The sequence below is a fragment of the Ptiloglossa arizonensis genome, chromosome 9 (assembly GCF_051014685.1).
Source record: "Ptiloglossa arizonensis isolate GNS036 chromosome 9, iyPtiAriz1_principal, whole genome shotgun sequence".
Classification (NCBI taxonomy): Eukaryota; Metazoa; Arthropoda; class Insecta; order Hymenoptera; family Colletidae; genus Ptiloglossa; species Ptiloglossa arizonensis.
In genome coordinates this window covers 2773963-2787829 of record NC_135056.1, presented here as the reverse complement: position 1 = coordinate 2787829, position 13867 = coordinate 2773963, and the positions used below count along the sequence as shown (strand labels likewise).

General features: G+C 29.5%; 1 protein-coding gene across 3 annotated transcripts in view; it reads right to left on the bottom strand.

Moving 5' to 3' along the window:
* The window catches only part of Lcch3 (Ligand-gated chloride channel homolog 3), a 68289-nt gene that overhangs the window by 11598 nt on the left and 42824 nt on the right, over nt 1–13867 (bottom strand). For all 3 annotated transcript variants that reach the window (XM_076320025.1, XM_076320023.1, XM_076320024.1), the window contains 3 exons: nt 13389–13673; nt 7210–7440; nt 4634–4890 (listed from right to left, as the gene is read on the bottom strand). In XM_076320025.1, coding sequence (XP_076176140.1) covers nt 4634–4890; nt 7210–7440; nt 13389–13673 — 773 coding nt within the window. The remainder of the gene's footprint in view (nt 1–4633; nt 4891–7209; nt 7441–13388; nt 13674–13867) is intronic.

Genomic DNA, 13867 nt, shown 5'->3' with positions numbered 1-13867 from the left:
ACTTTCTGGGGGTTACTAGAACCCGCCTTGGTTAATTGGATTTCGATTAGAGGTAGAGGATGATTAAAATCACTGCTGGCACATAATAGCAAGCATAAAGTCTTTCTCCATTGCGGTTCTAACAGTAATGTAATTTAATGTAATCCCACAGAGTCCGTGAAAATAAAATTTCATTTGCAATTAAACAGTATGTACTTAACACTAACAAGAAAATGTAAAACAATTAGGAATGCAACGTGACTGATAGAATAAGTTATGAGTGCGGTAAACAGTAGAAGAGTTTTCAAATGTATCGTTCATACTCTATGATATACTTATGTGTTTGAATCTGAGGGTACTCTAAAGTGTGGCGTTCGTTCTTCCCGCCATAAAATTCATACTTTTTAATCGTTTGAAAAATAATGCTTTTTTTTTACATTTGGCAAAGTAGAATTGGCATTTACCACTTCCACAACATTATTAACATTTGGCGGTTGGTTCTGGTAAAAAAAATTATCTACGATACGTCTTAAAGCTTCTTTCTTTTTGGAGATACGATAATACCTGACGCACTTTCTTTACAAACTCGAAATATAGAGCTGAAAATATAATTAAAAAATCATAATGATCATCCTTCCGAAAAATATAACGTAAAATATACAACCAAATATGCACTTACACTGGTGAAACTCCAGCAACAATGTTTGGATTATTTTCCAATGTTTTGTTACAAGTGTTAAGGATAACATTTTTTTCACTTACACCGAGATAATTCCTTTCAAATCGTTTCCTCATTGTCACATTTTCACTATTTTCTGTGCTTCCACGAACTCTGATATTTGTATTTTCATATTTTCTTCCTTATTCGTTTGATTGCGTGTACTCTACTGTGGGCTTTATTATTACTCCAAGACTTTTGAATTACTTCCTTCCTCACGGTTAAAACCTATAAAGGTTGACTCGATAAGGAGGTATTCTCAAATAGGTATTTTTCCGTTTTGGATACTTTTTTTAATGGCCTACGATCTTGAATATAGGTGTTTGCCATCGGCTTGAGTCTGGTGCCTCTTTTTGACTAGTGGATGATCACCTTACCTTCGAGAAATTAGGTGTTGGAAAGTTCGGAAAAGATGAACCGAATGTCAGTTTGAATAGTTAAATTGAACTCGGAAAACATTATAAGGTTTGAAAAAAAATTGAACCGATCAAATAAACACAGCAACTTGAGAGAAATCGAACAGTTTAAATTGAACTGCTCAAAAAAAGACGTACTGTGTGAATTCCGAACCTTTATTCAAACCGTTTGGTTTATTCCGATTTACAAAGAGACTTCAATAACTGAACAAGAGTCGTTCCTCAAGAAAATAGATCAATATTTGTAGACCATTTAATTGATTACATAAGCGTTAATGTAAACACTGATATCTCGTTGCTTTGAATGGACCATAGATCCAATAAATTGATCTAGCAACATTACAAAAAAATTAAATAAATTTAACGAAATTTAATAAAAATGTAAAATGTCTTACCTTTCGGAAACTTTTACAATACTAGTAGTTAATTTGATTATTTCTTGAAGATTTTTGTCCGAATTTACGTCCAATTGTTCTTTGTAAATATTAACAATCATCGTTTTTCCATTTGCATTAATATATTTGCGCTTCCTGGTATGTGACAATCCAATATTTCTTCATTCATGTTCCGAATTTGACCACGACATGACGAATAACAGAGAAATAATAACAAAAATAAAAAATGACAAATAATTATAATACAAAGAAATAAACAAAAACACAAAAAAATCATAATACAAGAAATACAAAAGGACAAACGTATAGTATAATGTTTTCACGATGCTCGAGAAAAATCTTTTTCTTTTTTTATAAATAAAAAATTATATATATCATAAATAAATTATATACATGTGTATAAATATTATCTTCTGTCTAAACTACAGTCATAACACCGATCACGTGAACGTTTTGTTTATATTTCGTGTTGTTTATAGTTCTTAAACGTTTGTTTATAGTTTTTGATGTTTCTTGAAGTTTCAATAATCCGTTGTTAAATATACATATACTTTCTTATCATAAGTATAGGTTTGGAGGAAAGTGTTGCAGCATTTCTGTCAGATTAGTGTTTTAACAACAACCACATGTTATGAATATTGTACAGGATATGTAAACGTGATATATAATATTATGACAATTATACCTATGTAGATCTGTACCTTTGGATAGGTGAAGATTGTTAAAAAAAGTGAACGCGAGATTGACCTGTTTCCCAATGGATAGAAAGATGATATAATACTATTTCTTGATCACTAAACTGTTGATCTAGTCGTTGAAAATTTCACCGATCGAAGTAGTCATCCATTATTCTTCCCTGAACTGCCATATATTTTTTTCAAGCTAAGGAGTAATTTTTTGTTGCTTCGTCGATAGGATACCTCGAACATTTCGGTAGCAAACCATGATTTCAATTTTAATATTGCCAACAAGAGACCAATTCATCATTACTACGGTACCTACGCACGATGGTATTTATTTTAAACATATTCTACGAAAAAAATATCTTTAACACCTGTCTGAAACTTTAATATTTTTCAAGAGAATAGTTGAGTAGCAAACTATAGTTCCTTTGACACTTTTTATCTCTACAACAAGTAGAATACGATGTAAGAAAAAAGTTTCGTCATGCAAAACAATTGATATTGCAATTCCTTTTTAAAAACGTAGCTAAAAATTAAGCATGAAACAACCAAATCAAATAAAGATCATGTATCTAGCAACGATAAGTTTGTTTAAACGCTTTAAATATCTACAAAGATATGCATGTATGCATAGGAGTACTAAAATTATTTCAACGCGGTTCTTGAAGGATTGCGAACAATAGACAAATAATACACTGCAGAAGAAACAAACAAAAGGCGATCAAGCGCGCTCACATAAATAGAAGGCTGTCGATCGCCCGAAACGAAAATCTCCAGAATATTAATAATATAGAAGTTTGTATTCTAATTTTTCTCAGTGTGTATACAATATTCAACATTAATGAAATAAAAACAATTCATGTAAGCCTTCATTTTTCTTACGCAAAACTCAATACGAATGAAACAAAATTATACGTTGTATCTCGTAAATTATCAATTGGTTTGAATTTTTTGTAGTTAAATAAATCGAAACAATCGATATAAATTGTATAAAGTAATGGTATATTGTAAAAATCGTACATCATCTAAAAATGGTGGTATTTTCTGTTTTCTTTCAAATTATCTTTAATCGTTTAAAAGTTATAAAGTTACATCATTTATGTTGTAGATTTAAGGTTAAAAACATGTACAGTTTACACGTACATATGTGGTGAAGTAATAGTAATTTAATTAAGGATAGAAAATGAGAAATACAATTTTAGGTTGTTTAATACGCGTTCCGTCCAATGTCTAGAACGAAACTTTAGGAACTGAAAATTATTACATTTACTTACAAAAATTTGTATTCATTTCATAAAACTCATAGAGAAGTAAGGAAAGATTTCGTTTATTTCAAATAAAATTTTATCTAATTATCAATCAATAGAACTATATTCTCATTCTTTCGAATTTTTCAATTGCTTCCCACTATTGACAAACCCTGTTTGTTTAGAACAATTGCAAAAATTAATGGTTAAACAAACTTTTTTTAACTGAAATAATTTTTATTTCGTACTTTTGTGTCTTTGTTGTTCACACAAGAAGCTTGTTTTTGGATGGTAGTTTAATATGTGGTTATAATCCTTTGAAATATGTATAAATATTGCTGAAGACTAAGTTTCTAAGTTTCATATCTAAGTTTCAGCAAAATCCGAGATCGTACACCAAGTGTTCAACTTGGCGTGAAATAACTCTGTGTGTGTGTGTGTGTGTGAGTGATACTTATATGTGCATATGTAAAATGTTACTTTTACATTGTCAAATAGTACCGATATCAACCGCTAAACGTGCATGGTTTGAGCCAAGTAAAAATGAGAAAGTAAATATGAAAATGAAAGAGATGCTTGGCTCTTACTTTAAGTCCTAAAATATGTGTAGGCCAATTTGATCGCTAGATAGCTACACACATTTTGTCCTCACGATAGTGTTCCATGATTAACCATTAAATGACTGTTTCGCACATGTAGAGATGAAATTTTCACAAATAGTAAGCAATACTCGAGTGTATTACTTCCTTCCTTCTTTTGCCCCCGTAGATCACATAAGAATCTGTACTGTAGAATTTGTGTAATCTATATGAGATCCCAAAATAATAATGAGAACGGTGATCTATTTTATCGTCAGCAGAGTCCCACGGACTTTGGAAGACAGAAATCACCCTTGAGATCTAATAGTTTGAAATTGGCAAAGCACTTCTATTACAACTCAAAGTGACCTTGATATGAACTTTAAACATTGAAAATTCCACATAAATAATAATAATTATGTAATTATATTAAACGCCACATATTTATAGAAACCCTATATATTAATATAATATATCAAAGACAAACATTTTTGCTTCTTTCAATGAGTTTTATTAACCTCCAACCTCTGCATTCAGTTTATTCACATTCTCTGTAATAGATTGCGTAATATTTTCATCTCTGAAACTTAAAAATAATGAATTCTGTATATTTTTACCTTGGGTTTGTGCTGTTTGGGTCCTCTGTACCGAAGTCCAATGTTTCTTCCATGTGTATTGTAAGTCGTTACTCTGGAAATGCGAAAACTAGGGGGAAACTTGGCAGGATCGTGTTCTCGTATGGTTCCAGGAGTTGAACTACCACTAATTAAGCCTGATCTGTTTCTTATGCTCGGCAGAGGAGACATTCGGAGGTCTTGAAGTTCTATTATATCCGCTTCTGTTGAACCAGGAAATGGAGAACTTGCTTTGCTTCCTGCAAAATTATGTTTTCTTTTTTTTTTCTTTCTTTAGCCGCTTAATTTTATGTGTTCAACCGTCTAACGTATAAATGTGTATGAACTTGTAACTTATCAGAAATACTAACTGATCAATACTGTTAGTAGTTTTTAAAATATAGAATTTAATATGGTTTTTATTGTACAATGATACATTGAATCAAAATGGCACGCTACAACGACTTTAGATATATTTATAATATTCCCATTCAGATTGTTACAATCACGAGACCAAACTGAGCTGATCTAAAAAGAAAGTAGCTAAAATTTGATTCTTGTTATAAATATATTTTGTACATATTTCTGACTCGCTCTACTTTGTACACATTGGGAACGAGACTGAGCAATTATAACAATGAATAAGAGACGGTGAGAGGCGTTGAAAATAACTTTACGATAATTTGACGGGACATACTATATTCTTCTTATGTAATTATTGAGACGTTTTAGTTTATCGTTATATTTCATTTGATTGTACATTAATTACAATCGAGTCTATATGTTTACATGTGAGCAATCCTGACGACTCGCGCGATCAACAATCGCAAACGAAGGAAATATGTATACATTAGTCTGAGTTCGAGATACATAAAAGTCGCTACCCATCTCACATTTAAGTTATTTGGTCTCAATTTTGTAATTTGATGGTGGCATTAATGTACTTTGTTGTATTTGAGATACTTCAAAGACAGATACATACATAGTTTGTAACTTGATCGCTAACTGATTAAATTTCATTACTTGATTTCAATTCGATAATAAATTTTTCACATTTCGAATAAATGTATTATTAGAATTATCTATGTATGTGTATAAAGTGTTTTAAAAAGATCAGATAAGACGACACAAGTAAATTCCTCGTGTAAAGAGAAATAAAAGTCTTTTATCATTTTATAAATTAAGCGTTTGCATTAGTAAACTTTAATTGTTTACATCACGGTAAACAAAGATGCAGATTGAAAAATTGAAAGTGATTTTTCGATTTCTCATCGTGTAAAGAATTTGTATATAGAAGTTGTATATATAAAATTTATGGGTTAGTTCACTTTCACTTTCGCATAATATTATATATATACCATTATAAATTTATTCTAATTAATTTAAGGTTCCACAATTGACTTAAACTTTGAAATTTTAATGTCAAATGAATGAAATGACTAGAGAAATGACTATATTAACGTCATTGTATTCTTCTTGATACTATTGACCATTACATCCATGAAATCAATATAAATTTATAAACCTATTAATAATCTTGAAATCATAAGGGGACAATTATGAAATCTTCAAGAATTTGTTTTAAAGAAATAAGTGAAGATATAAACATATCTTCTGCAACTTTGCAGACATGTTTATTCGTATGATTGAAGTAACTACTAATTTTCTTCATGCATGTACATATGTATATTATTCTGTAGCAGGTAAATAAAGCTATACAAGACATCCCAGGAAATACCACCTTGTCATGTTGACATGGTTTCATTGATTGTAATTATTCATTAGGTATAGAATAAAAAGAGAAATTATTAAATTATAAAAGTTGCTCTATTATTGGAACCTCAAATATAAAGAAGGTATCGAAAATTATTAAAAAGAGCAATGTGTTGAAATCATATTTCGCTTTTAATCAAAAAAGTTAATTTGTTTTTCTTCAACATAACAAAATATAATAGTCGTAACGAACATTTATGTGGTTCCAGTTATAAAAATTTGCTGCATGTGTGTGCTAAATTTTCAATAATTGGAAATAATAATTTTACGTATATTCTTCTAATTATGCAAAAAATAGAGTTTTAAAAAAAAGCGTTAAAGTTTTTAGCTTACTTAGGTCGCGCTTCGTTAATTGCCATTGCATAAAGTTAACTGTAGTTTAATTTCCCTAGTTTATGAAACATGTGCGTTCCTTCGTTTATTTAACACACTGATTTATGTAGTTTTGTTTAAGAAAGTAACAATGCAGTATCCACATTATTTTCAGAACTATTTTCGAAATACTTCTGTATTTACTTTATTTTGCAATAATCCTACAGATGGTTTTAAGATCACGAATTATATATTCATATATAATTATAAATGTATATAATATTTCTTAGACTATTAACTTTATGGAAATGCAACAAAGTTATTTTTTTAGGCGATAGACCAGAATGTTTTCTTAAAGAGAATTAAATTTGAAATAAATATTACTTCTACGTTCTATTTGTATCTTGAAACTATCAATCTTTCATTAAAACGGTATTATGGTGATCATATTTAATACACTCTATATGCATAATCATTAACTAATCGAATCTTACCTGACTTGGAAGTAATGACTTTCTTTTCATCGGTTTCCTTCTTTTTTGTCTTTTTCTTGGCCCTAGCACCCCAATAAGTGTAATTAACCGCTGCATACTCCAACAGAGCCGCAAATACGAAAACGAAACACATTACTAAATAAATGTCAATGGCCTTTACGTAGCTGATACGTGGCAGTGAGCTACGAACGCCTGTCGAAATCGTAGTCATTGTAAGGACTGTTGTGATACCTAAAAAATGAATAACGTGCACAATTTAATAGTATCTTATATGTACTAATGTAATTTGAATATTACTTTATAATGAAAATTCTTACTTTGTTAAGTAAATTTTTGAATAGAAACCCAATTAGTAATTAGATTATACAGAACACATTACAATGAACCTTGGTTACACAGTATCAAAATTTTTTCGTTAAATTTTCTTAATCGTACACCCTATTATGGCTATTATGTTTTTTTTTAATCTGATAGGTAGATAATTTTTAAGTACCACTTCAAACAAAGGGCGCATTTATTTACTTTTGCAACTATTTTACTAAAGATTACTTAACTTAGTCTTAAAAAATTATTAGAATAAAATCACATTTTCCTGCATGATTTAAAATTCTAGACTAAATACTTATCAATTAGTTATTTCTCGACCTCGATACTGTTCTAAATTTGTAAACAAATACTGCGTCTGTTTCTCATTTTTTGTAATTACTTTAACTAGTTTATAATTAGTAGTGCCTTCATGAACGTGTTGTTTCTCGATTAGGTTGATGAAGCTGTGTTAAACAATTCGTAAACTACTTTGTAGAAACAACCAGACACAAACTACTAGTACATGAAAGAAACCATAGCACTGTGAGGTAGATGAAGTTTGATATAGAATTTAGAGAAATGGCGAAGACGCATGAATTTTGTCTTATATACATATATATAATATATATTATATATATATGTTATAAATATTATATATGTATATGTATATGTATATGTATATGTATATGTATATGTATATGTATATATGTAATATTTCAAGGGCCGTTAATCGCAATTCCATTGTCCAATTAAGTTCAAATTTTACACAAATTTTCTTTTTCTGAAATGAAATTATTTAAATGGAGACGGGAGATGTGATAATAAAAATGACGATAACCATTTATATAATAGGTTGTTCAATAAGTTTTATTGTTCGATAAAACTTAGTGAGCAACTGTTAGTACTATACTGTTCAATAAGTTTTATCAAACGATAAAACTTATTGAACAACCTAGTATAACTACGGAGTGTATACAGATGTAGCTAGGCAGTTTCATGTAAAACAATTGCAAAAGTTATTGTAATGGAACGCACCGTTTGTTGGTGGGAGCATTAACATTAAAAGATCCTTTACATACCAGTAGACAAAAGGAAATAATAATTAGGTCTGGGTTAGCTTTATATACAAATTCCCAAGAACTATAACACATATTTTCCTGTTCTTCGATTAAACTCATCTTTTACGAAAATTACTTTCTTATGTATTAAAATCATTTTGAAAAGTGATGCCAATGAAAGGCCGAGATCAAAAAATGAGGATCACCTTAGGTACGTATGGATTTGTGTAATTAATTCTAGAAATCCCAAAAATAATTTATTCTATAAGTATTAATGACAAGTAAGTCATATTCATATAAATACAGAACAAAATCGTTTGATTAAAATTATTCTGTTCACGAATCAAAAAATACAGATTGTAATAAATATAATTGCTTTTCGTTTCTTAATATTTTCATTTCCTCCTTAAACTTTTACGATTCTACAAAGTGAAGTAAGTACTCGAACAATGATGTAATATGTATATATATGATTGAAAGATAGAAAAAAATGTGTCAGTCAGAACCAATAAGAAGTTGGTTCCTATGAGGACATCGAATGGTGCCATTATTTTGGTTCCAAGTGAAAACATAAAAATCACCACTTTCTTTTATCTAAAATGACATTATTAAATTTTTTAATTATTTATTACATATATATTATATATATTATATATGTAATTGTAAGTGTTCAAAGTTACGACATTTAGCAGCGATATGTTTTGCGGCTTTCAATACTACACCAGCTTATTGTTTTAATTTTCATATTTCAGAACATAATTGACCTTTTACGACTTTGAGTCAGCTTGAACCATAAAAATAATTGGACTCATCTTAAAAGTTTCTACAGAAAATAAGTAAAGAACATTATTGTAATAGAAAAGAATGATATTCTTGAAGGGTTCTTGACTGGAAACCGAATTAACAGAGACAAATACGTCACAATAATGTCTGATAAAACATAATGGTTTAAGTATACAATGAATAAGATTTCATTTTATTTTCTCTTTATTGATAAAAATAAAGAAAAATTTAATGTTACTTTCAAATGTAAAATTTAATTTTCAATCAAATCTACTCAGCCGTTTTGACGCAATTATTTCAATAAACATAGACACATTATGTATATACGTATAGATGTGCATACATATATAAACTTATATATGCACCGTAGGCGCATGAGAAGTTGACCGGAGTTCTATAAACTAAAATGGCACAGGGAAAAAAGGAATCATTCACTTGCATTACTTGTGTAAAAGTGTAGAAGTCCATCACTTGATGAGAAACGTGAACGAAATAAAATACAACAAAGTGAAATGCAAAATGTATCCGATTGCGAGATGCGTTCCCGAACTCTATTGTTGCATCTCATTTTGTTGTGTTTTGTTTCGTTCATGTTCCCTATCACATGGTGGAAATAACAGTCATGTCATAAGCAATGCGAGTAGATAATTCCCCTTTCCCCTGTGTAGGTTTAGCTTATAAGATCCCGGCCCATTTTCACTTGTCAACAGTAAATAATAGGTTGCTTAATAAGTTTTGTCGTTCGATAAGAAATGAAGCTATTGGATTTGTCGTTTAGTTTTTCTAAAGATGGTGCTACTGTTTGATGAACATGTGCGAAGTTTCATGTAGATCTGTCGACTCGTTCGTATATTTACAGTTCAAAGTTGAAGGGTTACTGTATTTTTTTACAATGGAAAAAACGGCAAAAGTTATTGAACAACCTATTACAGTACCGACCAAAAATTTAGGTACACCAACTGCATTTGTATTCTGCACTTAAATCTAAACTGCGAGGTTAAATATTTTACCATATCTTAATCCTTACACATTGTTTGTATGATTTACATTAGTTTATAAATAAACTATTTTGATAACCAATAGAGTTTATGGTATTACATGACTACGACTATTAGATAACTATTCAGTTTCACACTGGTTTATTTGTTTAGAAAAACATGCCAATAGAAAAACTGTAAAAATTAGTTTCAAGAATGCCCAAATTATGTCAAATATTATATTTCCATAGAAAATATTTCAACTATTGTAATTTACTTTTATAATTTTTTGTATCTATGTATGTATAGAAAGAGTAATAAAACATTCATATTACATTTCTAATCAAAATTAAAAAGTACTTCACATATTAATACATGTGTCCAAATTTTTGGCCGATAGTGTGCATAGAACAAAACTAAATAATGGCACAACTTCTGTCTGGAACAGTTTTCTCTACTTTTAAAAGTAAGAGTATTCAGGTGGACTACTCTTCAAGAAACATTTGGAAAATGCCCCCCATCACCGACAACTTTAACCTTCAAATAGTGACCATTATTTTCATAGCACTAATGGTATCGTGACGTCAAATTGACTCCGTATTACTAGTAGCCATATGACATCAAATTAACGTATCCTTCGATAGAGGTATATTCTACTCGTATAGACACTATTATTTGTTATTCTCTAGATAATTTTATTATATTTATAATATTTCGTATCATAATGAATTTTATTTCGATATACTTAACAACAATGGAACAATACGTTTTAATACAAGATTTTTTAAGACGTCAAGTCACCATTAATTGATACGAAGTCAATTTGACTTCAAGTCACCATTAATTGATACAGAGTCAATTTGACGTACGTCACCACTCTAAGGTTAATGAAAGATTCCATATTTGTGTGAAGTGATTAAAAATAAGAGAATCGTACTTTCTTTTTTAACCGAAACAATTCAAGTATGAAAAACAAACCTATTCCCTAAATGATCAGCCTTTTAATACTATCTTTAAAACTATCGAATGTTCAAATAAATCTTTTAAATAAATTTTGTATGATTTTACACAAGTAATAATATAATCTATGTATGTATGTATGTACATACATCAGTATAAAGAAAATAAGTGTTCGAGTAGTGATTTAAGTACATTTCATTTATCGACGATAAGAGAGATTGCTACAATTACATGTTTCGTGTTTTTCATTGTTAATATATATGCAATATCAGTACAAAATAAAGATACTTGCGGCTAATTACAAATTCAAAATAAAAATAATTTACTATATTATCTTTTCAAAGATGTTAAGAGGATGATAAAAGTGATTTTTTTACTTCTTCATTAATTTGTTTACTGATGTACATTGACATGCGTTTGTCTGTTAAAAACCAAAAAGAATTTATTTAAAAAACTTACTTATATTTTCAATAATTCTCAAGATAATTTAGAAAGAAAACTTCGGACAGTAATTTTACCTCTTTAACTTATGAACATAGATCACAGTAGCTAATACTATATTATTGAATAAGTTTTGTCGTTCGATAAAACTAGGTTGCTCGATAAGTTTTATCGAACAAAATAAGAGATATAGTATACTAGACATTGTATTACAAATATACTTTTATTTCACCTTAATGTACTTTTTTTATGAATTTAACATTAACCTAAACTTTCTGATACGTGTTATAAGAACTGTATGTACAGCTCGTCCACACGATACGGTTCCATTGACCAATCCGGTTACTTTTGCCGCATCCATAATAACCGATGGATGTAACATTCATACAATTTTTGCATTTTTGTCACGTGTCCAACTCTCAAACATATAAATCGACCGATTTAGTATTATGTGTATATACTAGATAATATTGTACTAATATTAACACTACGGCGAATAGGACTACTACTACTACTATTATTACTACTATTATTACAACAACTGCTACTACTACTACTACTATTACAACAACAACAACTACTACTACTACTACTACTACTACTACTACTACTACTACTACTATTACAACAACAACTACTACTACTACTACTACTACTAATACAACAACAACTACTACTACTACTACTATTACAACAACAACTACTACTACTACTACTACTATTACAACAACAACTACTACTACTACTACTATTATTACTACTATTATTACAACTACTACTACTTCTACTATTATTACTACTATTATTACAACTACTACTACTACTACTACTATTATTACTACTATTATTACAACTACTACTACTACTACTACTATTATTACTACTATTATTACAACTACTACTACTACTACTATTATTACTACTATTATTACAACTACTACTACTACTACTACTATTATTATTACTATTATTACAACTACTACTACTACTACTACTACTACTACTACTACTACTACTACTACTACTACTACTACTACTACTACTACTATTACCACTACAACTATTACTACTACTTCTTACTGCGGAATACTGTTAATACCAAAGAGATAAGACTTTTGTAAAAAAATGAATGCCGTTTTTCTTATTATTTATTTCTCAAGTTATAATGTTAATTGTAATTGCAATTGTAAAGTTAAATAATAATGTTAAATGTAAAAATTGTTAATTTAAGAATTAATTTTAATTATCATTGATAAAATCGAATGTCGAAAAATGGCCGGAAGCGGTGATTTCACCGTATACAAATACATATAAAATCGTACAAGATGATAAAACAATTGATTCTGTAAATAACCAATTCGTCGTAATATGAATATTACAACGCACCTCAGTAAATCGATTGATCCATATGTTTGAGAACTGGACACGTGACAAAAATTCAGAAACTGTGTGAATGTTGCCTTTGGTCATTATCGATACTGTAAAAATTGGCTCGTGAAATTTAAAAAAATATGCAACCCAATTTACAATACAACAGTGATGGTGTTCTCATTATTTTATGCGATAGTTACAGTGGTTAGAGCAATCAACTGACAATAAATATTATCCATTCAAGCAGTAACATAATAATATAAGTGTTAGAATAATCCTTTACCAAGAGCTACTCTGGCACTGGTTGCTTCGTGATTGATCCAGAAACTGACCCAGCTCAACATCACGATCAAGATACTAGGTAAATACGTTTGAAAAACGAAGTATCCGATGTTCCTTTGAAGCTTGAAGCTCAACGAAAGCCTTTGGTATATGCCGGTAGCCAGTGTCTCTTTTCGATCGTTCGTTTCGTATCCAATTATTGTAAATTGTGGCAGTTCCGCTTCTTCGACACCACGAACTGGAGTTTCTTTCCAATACATCACTACGTCCAGCACCGTGTATCCGTCTGAGAGAATTGTTCTTTTAAGTTAATTAGTTTCGTAACGTTTCTTTGAATTATTCTGATATCCATCAAATTTAAAGTATATCGCTCAAAGATATTTAAACAATCACAATTTCGTTCGTTGACGGTACGTTGTAATAAGACAAAATTGGATTTGCGAATGTCATAGAATTTGAAACATTTTATTACGATAAGAA